The sequence below is a fragment of the Agelaius phoeniceus genome, chromosome 4 (assembly GCF_051311805.1).
Source record: "Agelaius phoeniceus isolate bAgePho1 chromosome 4, bAgePho1.hap1, whole genome shotgun sequence".
NCBI classification, from domain to species: domain Eukaryota; kingdom Metazoa; phylum Chordata; class Aves; order Passeriformes; family Icteridae; genus Agelaius; species Agelaius phoeniceus.
The window spans coordinates 47667571-47685146 of NC_135268.1; the positions used below are offsets into that span (position 1 = coordinate 47667571).

Genomic DNA, 17576 nt, shown 5'->3' on the forward strand with positions numbered 1-17576 from the left:
GCTCCCCACCAGCACAAGGGCATGTGATACTTACAGACACATTAATTTTCCAAGACTAGGTTACACAAGCTTAATTTAAATTCTGGTGTCCAGATGCTGGGAAGGATGAATGTGTGCTGCTGCAGATGGTCCTATTTGTGGGGGTGAGCTGGCACATTACGCAGGCTGCCTGATCTAAATGAGGACTTGCAACCACAGATACAAGTTTTCTTTACAGTGACCTTTGATTAATTTGGACCCCAGAGTCACAGCAAACATTGCACATTGTCACACTGAGTCCTGGGAATGAAGGCAGAAGCTACCCTCATGGCAGCACTGTTGGAAGGAGCATGATGTGCACAGAAGTCAGCAGAAACCTGAGCACTGGAAGAATGCTACCATTAAATATTATAAACTGTGGGGAAAAATAGTAAGCTTACTAAATTTTGTAATTCTCTGTCATGGCCACTAAGTAACAAATGCTCAGTGTCCCACATTGTGCCAGATAAATGGAGTTCACTGGGCGAAGTTGGTCTCTCCTGTGTTGTTTACCATAAAGTAATGTGTGAAAGTATTGATAACATTGCACACTAATATTAAGAGAATACTGCTTGACAAAAAAAGCCCACACAGTTTTTATGAAAGCAGGTGACATTTTATTATATTAACAGATTCAGAATGCTCCATACAACCCCCCGTGACAAAAACACAACATTCTGTGGGAAAACCTGGAAGAATCACGAAAAACAAGACAGAAAGTTTCCTTCTTTCTAGATTCAGCAGCTCTTCAATATTTAAGGACTGGAAATATAAAATGGTAAAGAAAGGTATGCAATACTCCTGGGTTTTCCTGCTCTGGAAAACCTGACCAAAGAAAATGGGGAATTTTAAATAAGAGTGTAAGGGCTGGAAAATGGAGTCTGTGAAAACTGATACTCCAGACCCACAACAGGATGTATATATGTCTGAAAGGTACAAGCCCTCAACTCAGTTGGAGTTCCTTCAATTGGGCTCCTAAGCCCCCAGTCATTGTATGCAACCATGTTATAAACCAGGGTCCACCTTTTCTGGGTATGGTCTATGCATTAATAATTCAATTTGAAGACATTGCTTTCTAGACATGGCATCATCATGAAATATGTATGGTAAGTTTTCATCAAACTGCACACAATGTATGCAGACTTTTTGGTGAAAAAGCAATTATTAATTTTCTTCTTATTATTTTAAAAAAGTGTATTTGTGTACTTTATATATTTAGATTGCCATACTTACTGTTAGTTTATCAAAATAGGCATTAGGTAAATAGGTTAGTTTATCAAAATTGACCTTTTACTTCTGACAGTCTAGGTTGTTGAGAATACAAATGTCTGGGATGAAAAGAACAGGCAAGTCTTCAATTAAGAGAGCAGAAATTAATGGTTCATAAAGGAATTATTTAGTTGCTTAGCTCATCTGAGGAGAAAATATTTCTGTTTATTGTGTATATTTGATAACACAAATCAAATGAAGACAGGAAGTGAGGCAGTACAGCCTGCTAACTATGGAAGGGTGGCATTAGAGACTTGCAGACTGGCAAAAGAAAAATGTCTTGGAAAGATTTGGGTTGTTGTAGACTGCACATTTCAGAAGGAAATTAGACATCAAAAATTCCTCTAAAAAATCTGCATAAAACTGTATTGAAAGTCATCCAAGTACCAGTGCAAGACTTAACAAACCAGATAAGGCATTGCTCAAAATGCAAAGAAACCTATTTATGTTTATACATATGTAAAGATGTAGGTAAGTCTTGTACAAGAGTAGAGACTTGTTCACTGCCACATTGCCCTGATTTTGCTCTGGGATAATTGCAGGTTGAAATAACATAAGAGTGTCAATAGCTTGCTCAGTCTACAATTCTCCATGGACAAGAAATACAACTGAATAATTCCTTTAGAAGGGTTTTCACAATGGGCTATGGAAAAATGAGCATCAGTGTCAAAAAGCATAGTTTATTAGGATGTGAACTGAGTCATCATAATAGGTCTATTATAGCACTGTTTTGTGATCTGCAATATATACATGTATATTAATTTATTTGCATGCAGGGAAGATCTAGGTGTCTGGATTTTCATGTGTATTTTTACACATAACCCTTACACATAACCCTTAACACATAACTGTTATAGCCACACTGAAATGTGCATGCAGGGATCAGGCCATTGGTGATTTTTGAGGAGTATTTGTATTGTCTGACTTTAAGCACCCCACTGAGATGCCAGAGTTAATTGCCAGAGTTAATTGCCTCTTTTCTTACACAGCAGTGGAGATTTGGCACCTGCAGGGGCGATTTAGCATGGGAATATATCTCTTTGGGTGCCTGTGCACTGCAAAGGAAGTCAGAGCAAGTAGATCACCAAACTGTGCATTTGAGGCCTGGATTTAGATCATGTGAATCACCCTTCAGGCTAGAGAGAACTGAGCAAATTACAAGCTGAGCAAATAGCATTTAGAAAATAGAGGAGCATGGGGGAAATGAAGCACCTTCCATTCCTGAAATATTAAAGTTGCCTGCAAAACGGAAGTAAACCTGTACTAGCACAGAAACTGCTATTACAAGAAGAAATGGTTGAGTATTAGGTTGGTGAAGACTGTGAAGTTATCTAGACAGACTTTTATTGCCTGTCAAGTCTGTGCTACTGGTAGGTGCTTTTTACAGACGTGGAGGAGGACAGCTTCCCACCCTGAAGAGCATATGATCAAAGAAGTGGTAAGGGATGCAACGTGGTGTTTCTCAATATATTTTTCCTGTTCTTTTTTTCCCCCCTGCGCTCTCTCAAAAGGTTTTGGTGCCTTGCTGGTTTGTTGCCTGCTAATTCTGTAGTAGCAAATATTAATTCTATCTCAGATTCTGGTCTATAAAGTTTCATTTTTCACTTAACTACTATTTATTAACACTCATACTTTCATTTCTAAAATAGGTTATTGAAAAAAATATTAGCAGTTAATTTTTTGACTTACAGGTTTGTCATATAACCACTGGATTGGATTCACATGCAAAAAGTTTAAATGCTTTCTCTCAGCTTTGGGGAATTCAAAATAATTGAAGGCTGCTGTGCCTGTGCTGGAAAACACACTGCTGCTTTTACTTCAACTTTACTCACTGCTGAATATGGATTAAAATTTTGAATTGACCTGGAAGGAAAGAAAGTATTAGTGACATGCTGTGAAATCAGACATGCCAGTTGAAAAGTAGGGTTTGGAAGACGATACCCTAATCCAGTGCCTTTTAAATACAAAAAGGATCCACACTTAGTCCCTCCTCCCCACAGCCAGATTGCCAGGGCCAGCAGAGATCTTTCCCTCCAGGTACTTTGAGCATACTGTGGTTTTAATTGACACATCACAGTTAAAGTCACTCATTCCTACTTCCTAGAGTTCAAGCAGTGATGAAAGGAGAGTGGTCTGGTAGGAAAACTACTGTATGCTTTGGTTTGTCCAAACCTTTGCTTTGTTGCCTTTCTGGTAGCTAAAGATAAATTAAAGGCTTCCTTGGATGTCACAAGACAAGAGCCCTGTCCTCCACTGTGACACCAAAAATGGAGAAAACAGGGCAGCCTGGGATGCTACCAGTGAGATAGGGTTTACAGCCCAGCAGCGATGGATGTTTGCTGAGGTACCCATGCCCATCTCTTCTAGGGCCAGCAAGAAACTGTGGCCTGGTTCTGAGGTGTCTCTGGTGACCAAAAATGTACATGATTCCCTCAAAATATTTATGTGTATAACTCTAAGTACATTTCATCTGTCCAGGTTACATCAAGGGTTTAAGGCTGTATTTTGTGGGGGAAAAAGGAAGTTTGAATATATTAATTGTTGAAAGTTCCCTTCAAGTCCATTCAGCAAGCTTACCTATCCTTTTCTTCCCACTTGGTATGAATCATATACATGCATAAAACCTAGCTTGACTAACTGGCAGGTACTTGAGGTTGTGCAGTGCATGTTTCAACAAAGCAAAGCTGTGTTGTCAAATAAATACCTTAGAATATGCATTTCCAGGTTTTCCCAGGCTGTACCACCTGATTCCAGATGGGGAGGTTACCTGCATTAAGATCAGCCGCAGCGATCCACATGAAAGTCTGGCCATTAGGATCGTGGGAGGCAGTGAGACCCCTTTGGTTCACATTATTATACAGCATATTTATCGAGATGGGGTGATTGCCAGAGATGGAAGATTGCTGCCTGGAGACATGATACTAAAGGTACAGTACTGTGGAGGTAGGAGATAAAAATAGCCTGACAAAGAATGAGATGGTTGAAGTCGATCACAATGAGATTTGCAAAGTTGCAGAAAGCTGTTCTGAAGTTCAGAGCACCACCCACAAGGCCCCACGATCTCCTTGCTTTTGCTGACCCCAGTGGTAGCTGAGGACACTTGAGGCGTGCCAAGGTTGTGCCATGCTTTCTGCTTTATGTCAGACAGACTTGGCCAAAGGGATTTCCCTTTGGAAAGGGATCAAAATGTGGGCATACTTCACTCTAACAGTGAATAAAAATGCTTCTGGATGGTGGGTCCCAGCAGCAGCTGCATAGCATGCACACCCAGCTATGTGTTTCAGGGAGCCTTTTTGTCCTGGTGCCAGCACAGAGCAGCAGAGTTAATGGCACCACTAAGACAAAGCTGTTCCTGCAGGGCACATCCAAACTGCACAATGAAGCTGTGACTGTGGCACGGATGGGCCCAGCCTGGCTCTTCCCAGCCTTGGCTGACTGCCCAGGATTTACCAAGGATTCCTGTGAATTTCAGCCCCATCCTGGTGCAGCTCATGCTGTTTGTGGTACCCAAGGTAGCAACTTAAAGCTAGTTGAGCTGTCTCTCTGGGTGCAGTCCTCCCCATCAGGCTGCAGCAGAACAACTCCATTGTTCCCACATAGGAAGTCTGCAAAAGCAAACACCAGCCAAATGCTTTTGTCTGTGCTGGGGAGTATTTCTCTTACATTTTGGAGATTTTCTTAATACTTAAATGGTTCAACCTGTGCAATGTAAAGCTACATGGAAATATCTTGTCTGATTCAGGTTTTCTAGCCAGTGATAAAATACAATCTTGCAACTGGTTTTCATTTAGCAATATAAAGTGCAATGCCTAGTCACTCTTACACATATGAACATGATGGGATTGACTGGAAACTCTTTTTTCCTCTTTCTTTTCCTCATCCAAATTTAAAAAGTGGTAGTTATACAGTTTTATTCTCATCTGAATTAAATCTAACCTGAAAAACTCTGAGGAAAAAAAGGAAAGTATGATTCTCTAGTGTGGTAAATCAGCATAATTGTTAGTAAATATCTAAGGCATTTAAACTTCTACTTGAGGCTCTTTCCTTCTTTGTAGTTAGAGATTCATTAGTGAAGAAAAATTTTTTTTACTGTACCTAGAACAGCTGGGAGATAAAGAAGAAAAGAAACAGCAGGAAAACAGTGGGAGTGAAAGGAAAGGCTTGCAAGACAATTTGAAATCAGAAGCCTATGGAATAAAACTAAGATATATGGAAGGATATTGAAGCTTGGGAAAGAGCAATAAGAAAGATGAAAACTAGCATGTATGTCTGGAGACTATCAGGGAGCAAGGGGAAGAAAAAGGACAGAAACTGTCTGTGCAGCACATCCTTTCCTTGCGGGGAAGATTGTTCTGCACCACAAACTTGGCCTCGTGTGTGACACAGTTCGAAATAGCACATGTCACTTCATTTGAAGACATCTGTGTATCTAGATCTGCCCTCCTCAGTGCCAACTCAGAACAGACCATCTTTCCGCTGCTGATTTACACTTCTCTATTCCAGGTAAATGGCATGGACATCAAAAATGTGCCTCACAACTATGCCCTGTCAATCCTGAAGCAGCCGTGCCACGTGCTGCGGCTGACGGTGCTGCGAGAGCAGAGGTACCGGTGCCGCAACAGCGGGCTTTCCCTCGATGCTCACTGCAACCGGGATGACAGCTTCCATGTAGTGCTGAACAAGAGCAGTCCGGACGAGCAGCTGGGCATAAAGCTGGTCCGCAAGGCCGATGAGCCAGGGGTGTTCATTTTCAACCTGCTGGAGGGCGGCATGGCGGCGCGGGACGGGCAGCTGCAGGAGAACGACCGCGTGCTGGCCATCAACGGGCACGACCACCGCTACGGCAGCCCCGAGAGCGCAGCCCAGCTCATACAGGTTTGTCCTCCCCACTCTGACCATGGGGCTTGAGCTGGGCAAAAAACAAGCAGTGGTTTTTCACCATCCATGGCAAAGCAGGGGCCTAACACTGAGTCTGTGTATTTGGAAGAGGGAAGGAGTCAAGATTGGAGGGGAATTTACTCCTGTCAAAGCTCCTTGGTTTTACTGTGGGGATTAGTGTGAGCATGAGCATGGACTCCCACAGAGGCACCTGCTACCATCAGGTTTTGGAAAATATAGATCAGTGCAAACATCTGTATACTCTGATCATCACCAGAGTGATGCCAGCTGCCAGAAGGCATCCACCCTGGCTGCACTGGTTCCTGCAGAATCCTGACTCCTCTGGCTCAGGAGTCACTGTGCTCTCTCGTTCAGCCCTGGAGCAAACCAGAGTAGCCTAAGGCAGTGGACTACCACTATAAGGTAGTCAACACCTTGCAGGTATTTCTTACCTAAATCCAGTATATGGAAATCCAGATGTTTTGGAAAAATGGATCTGTAGTTATTAATCTCTGTTTAGACTCACATGGAATACTAAACAGGTGCTAACACAGAACTGTTAGATGAAAAACACCCATGCCTTTCTCAGCTGCAAAATTGGTCAGCTTCTGCCTAATTTTCCCTCCAGAACCAATTTGGGTTTTTTGTTTACAGACTATGCTTTTATAAAACTTCAACATAAAAAGCAAAGCCAAGAATCTTTTGTTGCTTTTATCTCATATTTATAGCTGTTATTATACTTGTGCAATTTTGAATTTCATTTGGAGGCATGTAGACTGTTCACCTATTGAAGAAATTCATGGGCTTCAGTAACAAGATGTCAAATCAGCTTCTTCTTCTTTCTGACAGGTATAATCAGGGTAATATCAGTCAGACTGAAACAAACAGTCAAATCCATGCATTTTGTTCTGTGTTAGCATAGATTCACAGTTGGTTGTAGCCAACTTTTATTGTGAAGTTTATAGCATAGGTGAAGAAAATGTTATCCCCTTACATAATGCCAGTTGTTGAAATTCTGGTCCAGCTTCTTTCTGGATTGCCTTATGTAGCTCAGTAACTGGGAACAGAAGGCAGAAGGGGGAAGGTTTAAATTCTCTGAGGGCAACAAGTCTGGAATGAAAAATTTTCTAAAAAACTATTATTCTTGTAACAGTTCTTTATGGCTACAAAACAAGGCATCAGTGCTTCATAAGCAACACACGAGATGGAACGGAAAAAATTACTAACAAGAGTATTCACATTCAAGTGTTTAAAAGTGCAACCAAAGCCCTTATTGGTCTCCAAAGAGTGGATGTTAATTACAATAATGCTTGAAACGCACACCAATCCTTGGGAATTTAAACAAGCCTATCAAAGGGGAAATTCAGGTTTCCAAACAGCCAGGATTATATTGCATTGATGTGAGCTCTACGAATCACATTTATCTAATTCAAAATTCCTGGAACCTGTGTCTTTTTGGTTATGTTTTTCATCAATTATCATTTGCCTTTCCTGTTTCTATGTTATGCCAGAGAAAAACCTTTATACTGAAGCCACAGGTGTTTTGCATTTGCTTCTTACACGAAGGGCTATTTCACTGTGTCCTCTGATTTCTCAACAGCATCCTTCCTGCCTGTTGAGAGCTCAGCATGCCTCTTGCAGTGCATTGAGGTCTTCTAATTTATGGTGGTGAAAGCTACAAATACACCATCAGTTTCTTTAAAAACAGAACATTTACTAAAAGGTGCAGTGGCTTGTTAAACCCAGCACAGCAGGAAGACTGTCAGATTTCTGAGTAATCTGATTATTTTTGACTTTTAAATAATGAATAATTGAGACAATTGAGACCTATAGAAACTATTCAATAGCATATGCGAAGCAGTTGCTAATCAGATTGTCTGGCTGTTTATAAGCTCTAAGCTCTGTCACAAGAGCTGAAATGAAGAAAATGTATAAGTGCTAATTAGGAATGTGCACACATCATAACACTCGGGAATTTGCTGCCTCCTGTTTGTCACATCATCTTAAGCCATGGCCTTGTGTCAGAAGTGGCACTTTGAATCTAAGTAACAAGACATTCCACATCTGTTTTCCATGAGAGTGACAAGAAAAGGTGCAAGGTAACAGATATGGGGTGCCCATATGAGCACATCAAGCCAAGCTACATGGGCTGAGTCAGACTTTACTGAGCCCAGATGTTCACCCTCCTCCTCACCGCCTTCCCCCCACAGTTCAGAGCAGATGCTAGGGACAGAGGAGCAGCTTTTCTACCCAACAACTGCCTCTGACAAGCAGGTTGTGATGTGGAGCATATCTGTGCTCCATCATCCCAGTGAGACATGGGGCAGCTTCTGCCAAGAGCAGCCCTGCTGCCTCTTTCTAAGATGCTCAGAAGTTTCCCTTGTGTCTCTGCCTTCCTACTTGATTTGCCTTGGCTCTAACAGATTTTAATTCTAGCAGAGTGTTTCAGCTCTTACTTGCACTTGGCATCAAAGCTCACCTCCTCTCTTTAATTTTCACTTCAGCATAAAATACAGAGAAAGAATTGTGGGAAAAGCCACTGGTAAGAGAGAGGGAAGAGATCAGAATGAATCAGCAATAAATAATCTGTTTGGTAGAAACGTTAATGGGTTTTCATATGTATGTAAATACAAAAGCTGTTCTTGTTGTTTGGATAACTTTCTAAACCACTCTGACTTCTGAGAAACTACTCAGCTTGACTGGCCCTTAGACAAATGTGCCATTGCAACAGAGACTCTAGTTGAACTTTTGCTAGTTGTTCTTTGAGAATTAATCATGTTTTACAACCTTTCTCTAAATAACCAGCTTTGAGGCTTACCATGTGGCAGCAGATAAATTTCAAAAAGAAGTTGTGTTAAGTTGAAAGTGTTCATTTTAGGGAAAACAGTATTTTCATCGGGCCACGTGCCCTTGGGAGGTTTAATCTCGTGTTGTTCTGTTCCACCTCAGTCATATTACAAACTAGGGACCAGAGTGGTTTCCTTTCTCCCAACACACAGAATTCTGCTTTTGGGTACCAGTTGAGTCCAGAGTCCATGAATTAATATTCCATAAAACCAGATCTGTTAAAAATGCCTAGAAAGTTGTTTTGAAATATGTGTGTATGCACTAAATTATATATTATGAAGCTGTGAATATTTGAGTTTCTAGTAAAAAAAAAAATAGCATCCCCCCAAGATATTGGGAAAGTAACAAAGACATGCACATTTTTTACTTCACTGAAAATAGCATGGCTTGAACATGTATATTTCAAGCTTGAAGTTGGAGGTTTAGGAGAGGTAGGTTGCTTTTTCTTAACGAAAATGACATTTTTCCAAAGCTCTTTTTAACTCTCAGCTACAGCTATTGAATTCAACTCCAGAAAGGACAAACAAAGCTATAAAAACAAAATTCCCAGAAGCTTCCTCTGGCTTCTATTAATTGTCTGTGGGAGATTTTATTTCAATAGTGCAACTGGATCTGTGTTTGGTTTTCAGCTGCTTTTTCAATGCCAGCTTTCCTTGGAGCTTCTCCCCAGTGAGCAGTGCTAGAAAGCCAGCCAGGAGGTCTGCAGCCCCAGGGCTGTGGTGCCACCAAGCATTGCAGCTGCAGCCCCAGGGCATCAGGCTCCAGATGTGTTTGTGGGGACTTCACATTGTTGGACACTGAGCAGTTCCTTCAGTCTAACCTGAGAGCCAGCAGGCAGGAGTGCCTCTGCAGACTGGTCATGAAGAGCCCCTCCTTCCTGGCAAAACAGCAAGGTCTTTAGCCTAGAGAGAAGGAGATTAATTTTTACATCTTCTGAGTATGCTTCTATAGCACTGAGGCTATTGGTACACTGTTCTTCATTTTAGTTTAGTATATTTGTTTATGACAGGCATCTATGATTTATCTGGGTAAATCCACTCCCTCTCAGCTTTATCTTTGCATCACTGTTGTTTTGAACAGATTCATATGAGCCTCACTGAGGGGCAAATGAAGCCATTTTCTTCTAGGGAAACAGTGATGATTCAATTATAGAAAAAAGCCCCACTTGTACACAGAATTACCACTAATATCAGGCAAACACACACAGAGCCCCTTAAAAATAACAAACATAACCTCAGAAGTATCATTGGAGCATCTCTCAGGCACACAAGTATACTGACTGCCTTTTGAAAAAAGGCCTAGAAGTTCTTTGAGCTTGGGTTATTTGCTTTGAAACTGCTCTTCCTAGAGTGAGAGTTTGTGAGCTGCTTTCCTATCCTAAACTTCATTACTCTGTGTGCTTGCTTATGCCCACCCTCTCTGTGCTCTGCTGCAGTAGGATTTTATTTCACAAAGAAAATACCTTTTCTCCCTTTCTTTAAGCTTCCTTACATTTGTCATGCTCACTGCATGCAGGTGGACTTAATTACATTGTTTATTCCCCACTCCCACTGGGCAAGGCCTAAGCACATCCCTGGTTTCAGGGTTGATTGTAGCTTTTTCAGCTTTCCCATCCATTGGGCAGCAACAGCTCTGGTAGCCTGCCTGTGTCTCTGCCATGGCAGGTGAATTGCAATGGCATACACCTGTGTATAGCATTGCTTTGCAGTGCTATACACGGGTGTAGAAGAGAGCTGATCAGAACTCACTGTGGTGGATCACTGCTTTCAGCCAAATTTGGGGCAGGTAGGAAGGATTTTTTAGAGTTAACACCAAATTTTCAAGAGAAATATTAAGTAGCTGGCAGTAAACTTTTATGAACTTCATTGACCTGAACTGATGCTACTGCTTTATGTCACAGCAACCTCATTAATGGGAAATCCACCCAACGTTTAAGTGGTTCCTGCATTTCCCAGACCCTCTGGGGCTGAGGTGCGGGGTTTGCTGTGCCGGGGCCGTGGCATTCACAGTGTGCTCCCCCGCAGGCCAGCGAGAAGCAGGTGCACTTGGTGGTGTCGCGGCAGAGCCGGCAGCAGACCCCGGACCTCCTGCAGGAGACGGGCTGGGCTTCCAGCGGCTCCCAGCCCTGTCCGGCCGAGAGAAACCACCCCGGCAAGGTGAGGGCGCTCCTGTGGTGAGTCCGCCGTCCGTCCGTGGGGCGGGGAATGGGAGGGCAGCTGCTGGTGCGTGTCTAAGGGGGTTTCCTCTGGCTTCTGTCACCAGAAAAAGCTCGTCTCACTTGGCAATGGAAACACAAAGGCTGTGCCGCTCATTATTTACCCACTGGTTCTGCCCTGACTCTGCCTGGCATGGGGAGGGAAGGAGAAGGCAGTGGGCAGTGCTGGGGCAGGTGCTGATGTGCATACAGGGTCTGGCCACGGCCACAGCTCTGACCAGCAGTGGGAATCTGCAGAGGACAATGCACTCCAACAAAAAGAAAATTTTTTCTGAAGTTTTTCCATCTGTAGCATAGTCTTCAGACAAAAAGCTTTCACATGCTGGCCTAAAAAATTCCCATAACCTACTTGAAAATTGTGGTCATCATTAGGCTGTTGCTCATTTATTTAAATGCCCTGGTTGCTGAGAGCACAAGGACTTTCTGTGGAGCTTTAGACCCAAAGCACGTTTGTTCTGCTCTGGCAGCACCTGGAACTTGCATGGTGTAGGGTCTGCAAGGGCTGCTGGTGTGCAGCACCCAGCCCAGGGACACAGCACAGAGCAGCCACCTCACCCACATCAGGCTGTGGTTACCACACTGTGCCCCAGCTGTCCCTGTGTACCTGTCCAGAGTATGTCTTTAGTGCATCTACACTCACAATATTCTCTTTGCCTAAGGCAGAGAAATGCTGATCTTCAAACATAGGAGGTTTTAAGTAGGAAACAATGCAGTTAGAGTTTTGAAAAGATGTTTTCTGAGCTTGCTCAGTGTTATTCTTTCCACTTTAGACAGAAGAAGGCATGTCCTTGCAGGAGCTGATTTTTTTTTTATTTCACTAAATTTGAAGCTACATGTCTGGCTAATTGACATTAATCACCCTGAGTGTCACCACTTATGCAAACCCATGCAAGCTTGACCCTGGCCACCAGTGCCAGGGGTGTATCAGGGAGGTATGCAGGCAGGGCTTAAGTTCATCCTGCTTGATGGATAGCCAGTTGTGTCCTTAAAGGGACCTCTGGACCAAATATCTGGTGCACAGCTGTCAGCCAGGAGACAAGTCTAGCTCTGGATTTTACAAATGTTAAAATATACCCATTTTTGCAGGTCTTTTAAAGCTACATTATTCAGTGTTTTTATGTGTTAAAAACTCTAGTGTATATTTACATATTTTTAGTTTTCCTTTCCCACAAAGTCACAATCACAGCTCTTATTAGGTGGGACCAGATTAGCAGGAGTTAAAACAGAAAGCAGGCAGTGTTCAGTAGCTACTACCAAGTAGCAAGTAGTGCCCAACTAATGATGCATCTGCAAGGCACGACTTTCTACTGAAGCAATGATTTCCTTAGGAAGATATGTGTAGGACAGCAAGTAGCTTGTGTTGGTACTGTATTCTTCCTAGGAAGATCCAAGCACCTGCTAACTCTGCCATGTTGGTCTGAGTAATTAATTGATACCAGATGGGATTATTTGGGAACACAGCTTATCTCTCTCTGCCCTGAGGTCCTCATTTTCTCTTCCTATACCAAGAGATGTTGGATGTGAGTTCTTGGTAAGTCCCACAACATTTTGGGTAGCTGTGAGATTGAAGGCACAATGAACAGTCCTCTAATGAGCAAGTGTTATAAAGACTAATGAATCATCTCTTCTTGCATAGGCCTCAGCTTTTAGGGGGTTTTCCACAAAAGATGAGTACTGCATAAGCACATGAGTGGGTGTACTGCTGTGGGCTTCTGTCCAATGCCACCATTTGGGCACTTTCCAGGGAAGATCACAGGCAAAAAAAGAAAACTCTGAACTGTTCCTACCTCCCTTTAGCTTTGTGTGTAGGTTGTAGAGGGCTTCTATCAGAGAAAATGCTCTGGCAGTAGATCAGTACAGCCAGTAGACACAATGAGCTTCAGGCACTGTGGGCTTTTGGTCTGATACAAACATTACTGGAGTGTTAGTTGCCCTTTTATAGGGCATGACTGTGTCAGTTGAAGTATTTCATGATATTTTGCTGAAGGTTTAACTGAACATAACTTGCAGTTCAAGATTTTTAAACTGGCTTTAAAAGATTTTTAAAATGTTATTTATTTTAAGTAGGCATAACTGCAGGAGCAATGCTTGCAAGCCTAGGGCCTGTACAGTGTCCTAATGCAGGACATGCTCCTGCCCAAAAACCAAGGTAATGCTTGTTGGTTGGGCCTCACTGTCAGGGGAGTCTCCCATGTGTGTGTGGTCTGATGAGTCTGCTACCTACTGCTATCAGTGGGATTGCTTTATTATATGTGATTAATAGAGGATTGCTAGCTGCCTTGATTTCTGGCTAATTTTAAGGCATTTTTTTGTCCCCTGAGCTTACTGGGGAAAGTGATGGTCAGGAATGCTCTCTTTGAGTGAAACTGCTTTCACTGTAGAGCATGTATGTCTACATGGGCTGAAATCTGCTCTCAACCTGTGGCTGTATTCAGCATCAAGAATAAGCTCTAGCTTCCAGCAGCCATCTGGCTCATGCAGTGGCTCAGGAGCCACTTTGGGCCAAGCTCTTGGCCTCAGGACAGCCAATCTCCATCTGTACAGCACAGGGAGGTGACATGGAGGTGCCTCTCTTTTAGGCCAGTGGTGACCAGCCGTGTTGCCCACAAGGCTCTGGATAAGAAGAGGATGATCCCTTGTGACCATGTCCTTCTCTGGGGGCGTATGCCAGGTGTATGGTGTGCCAAGAGATTGGTCCTGCCCAGGGTCTCATGGATCTGTGTTCCTCTGTACAGAGATTGGGGAAGCACAGCCCAAACTGTTCTGGCTGCTGCCTGGATTCAGAGAAGAGATGTCACAAACACTTTCTTGTGCAGCTGAGGTTGTGAAGCCAGACTGTAACACATAAACAGGCCTGATTCAATTCCTTTGAAGTCACTGGGAGCTGTGCCATTAATTAAATAGCACTTGTTTTTAATTGGATCTGTTTTCTTATTTCTTTCAAATTAATTGTCTAGTACTTAGGGCAAAGAAAATGTTGCTGGAGCAGGCAATGTTTCCTGAGCAAATGAGCAGGTTAACCTTCAGGTAAAGTACATTTTCCAAACAGACACAGCGATGTTTTTTGCCTGCAAGACACGTGTCATGGCTTTGATGTTGTGATAATCTGCTGTAAATATTTATTTTCTAATAAATATACAGAAAAGGAGGAAAAAATAAAAAGAGGAGGAGATGAACTGTTATGTTTTTCTTCTCCTGACCTCCAAGGTTGCTTCAAAATGACAAAGAAGCACAATTGTTTAGAAGAGAATGCACTGAAATGCAGTCACTGATAAACACTGCCTTTTAACTGGTTTACTTGCTATCAATTATACCTCCAAGCAAGTTCTACATGTGTTTACTAAAAAAGGCTTTACTTTCCTTTCATCACTGCCTTCCTCTCAGTCAAGTCATCCCAAATCCTTTCTCTCTGCAGCCATATAAAAAAATGACATGGGAAAGAGTAGCTTCAAAAGAAAATTGGTTCTTTGTGATTCAGCATACAAGTACTGGTACTTCTATAATTCTTCATTGAAATGTAGCAGGACAATTTGTTCCCAAGCAGTACTTTGAAATCTTTTCTCTCTGTGCTGATTCCTCAAAAAACAGTGATAAACCGGCTAATGTTCTAATGTTTTTGTTGTCTAAGATGTTTGCTGCATAAGTAACAGGACTGCTCTCTCACTCAGAGCCAAAAACAGAATCCAAATTTCATGTTTTGCTGCAAAATTTCAAATCGCAATTTTGGGAAAGTTAGTTGCCCCCTATCCCACGTGTTTCAAAAAGTGGCCTTTTCCTGATGGAAAGCCATTCATTTTCAAGGGAAAAAGATATTTTTGTAAAACATGGATGAAACATTAAGTTTAATATGCATAAAGATAGAACTACTCTGTTTAAAATATTTACACCTTAAAGACAAAGGTGAAAGGTTAAAATTATCTGGATCAGAACATAAAATTTATCAGGAAGAGAACATTTTCTGAAGGTTTTAAAATCTTCAGAAATTGATAGGTTTCTTTGCAAGCCCTAAGCCAAATTACTGTGACATAGTGCCTATGTTCTACATGGACCACGTCTAATATGTCCAAACAACTGTGCTTGGCTTTCTCTCAGAGCCTGAGAGAATTTTTCTTTCCTCTGAGCTCTTTGCCTTTTTGTTTCTGGAGCTCTGTGGCAGCTACTGTTCATCTGCTCAAGCAGAGAGAAGTCCCTTGCTAAGCTTCTAGAAGGTCCCGCGTTCTGTTGTTAACATTGCATCACAGAAATCTTGATGTGGAGTTAGTTCCCCCAAACATACCTTTAAAAAAAAGCACAAATCAAAGACATAGTTTGCCCTACTTGCCATAATCTTCCTTTGTCCCATCATTGTCACTTAGGGTGGCATTGTGGATTCATCTGCGCCGCTTTCCATGCTGCTGGCCCAGGAATCAATGTAAAATGTCTTTGTGAGATGTCAGATTACTAAGAGATTAATGTGGCTTTAAATGAGTTTTATAGATTATTTTTGCATATTATTAATGTGAGGTCACATTTGTGAATGAGAAGAGTCTTTTAAATACATTTGAAATGTATTTAGAAGCATGCGATTATATATGAGCCTGGAGTGGATAATGCTGTTCCTGCAAGAGGGGCTGGGATTGTCAGGAGTTGATGTCAGGAGAACTGCTTAGGAAATACTTAAGGAGAGAAAAGCAATTAACATTTAAATCCAGATTTATTTGCCTTTCAAACTCTTCTGTAAGAACTGAGTGCATGGTAAACATGGCATTCAGTTCAGAGGTTTAGTTGGAACTTGCATTGCAGTGGTTCTCCATCCTGAGGGCACCTGTGGCTTTGTTGCCACCCTCACTCATGCACCAGCTATTGCATGACCAGCTGTGTGTATTCAACTTTTCCTGCTCAGAGGCAGAAATATATGGGATGGCTGTCCCGAATTGACCCTTCAAGCAGAAGCACTAAGAGCACCCTGGAAACTGCTCTCTCTTCACTGTAAATGTCCTCCTCTTTTCCTGAACAGAAACACTTATTCTTCAAGTGTATTTCCACCCATAACTTACATAGAAACACAGACATCTGGAAGATCAAATTAAATATGTCTCTTCTAATATGTCCCTAATGGTTTCATTCCTCAAATCCAAGAGGACTATTTCTCACTAACTACAGATGATGCTCAGACTGCAAGCAGCAAGATACAAAGCACAACCTGATAGTAAAAGATATGATGACCAGTAGTGATATTATTATCAAGAACTTTTTTTTCCTTTTAAAATCAAATTCCTTATTTACTTTTCAAGGACCTTCTTCTGTTAGCCTTAGGACTAAAACAACTCTGGTTTTCATTGCAGCAGTGCTTGACTTTAACTATTAAAGCACAGTTATCTTGGTGGTAGCTCTGACTGCAGATGCTTAAGCCCCGGAGGGAGTCCTGCCGGCCATCAGGCCAGGTGGCTGGGAAGTGCCTTGGTGTTACTTCCAGGAATATTTGTTTTGATAGAAAATGCCAAAACTGTCAGGGAGGTCACCATGGCCACAAACTGTGTTTGTTGTTGCTATTTTCTCCATCACAGAACACCCTTCACACAGTCACCTGTCATGAGAAGGTGGTGGCTGTCCGGAAAGATCACATGGAATCACTGGGAATGACTGTGGCAGGTGGAGCATCTAACCGGGAATGGGATTTGCCTATCTATGTGATAAGTGTGGAACCTGGAGGAGTGATCAGCAGAGACAGCAGGATAAAAACAGGTAAAAAGGGGGGATTTTGAAAGCCTGCCTTAAATCAAGAGCTTCTTTTGAAAACTGCAGGATAGTGAAAGCGCTTTACACTCTGACATCTTCAGCAATCCTATAGATTTTGGGATGTGTCAGATTAGAGGATCTCAAGTGAGCTACCAGAAAAGGCATAATATGCAGCAGTAATCATCTCTGTGAAGTAAGATATAGGAATATTCTGGTAGGAAAAAAAAGATAAATAGCTTTTCACAGGAAAATTCTCCTAACTCTTGATACATTCATTGTGCAAACTTCATGTGTTTTCAAAGTAATTTTTTTTTGCTTATTTGTCATTGCATTCATGAATTTGAATTAAATATACAGGATCAAAACTCCCATTATATATGAAGCCATATTAGTGCCCTGTGGCTCAGCCTGATGTCTGGAAATACTGGCTTCCTAACCCCATTTAGCTACTGATGTCACAGGATGATAAAGCTAATAGTTTCTCCCCTTCTGCGTGAATAAGCTTTTAGAGCAAGATGAGGACCATATTTTATCAGTTGGTTTTGTGGGAATAGCTGGGCAGCAGAGTAAAGATGAAACTCTCAGGTTTCAGGATGTTACATCCTCAAGAGCCAGATCCCTCAGTAGCCTG

The 17576-nt window shown here is 42.1% G+C and overlaps 1 protein-coding gene across 2 annotated transcripts in view; it reads left to right on the forward strand.

Moving 5' to 3' along the window:
* The window catches only part of LNX1 (ligand of numb-protein X 1), a 119445-nt gene that overhangs the window by 92794 nt on the left and 9075 nt on the right, over window positions 1–17576 (forward strand). For both annotated transcript variants that reach the window (XM_077177538.1, XM_054632752.2), the window contains 4 exons: window positions 4012–4214; window positions 5791–6162; window positions 11037–11168; window positions 16774–16951. In XM_077177538.1, coding sequence (XP_077033653.1) covers window positions 4012–4214; window positions 5791–6162; window positions 11037–11168; window positions 16774–16951 — 885 coding nt within the window. The remainder of the gene's footprint in view (window positions 1–4011; window positions 4215–5790; window positions 6163–11036; window positions 11169–16773; window positions 16952–17576) is intronic.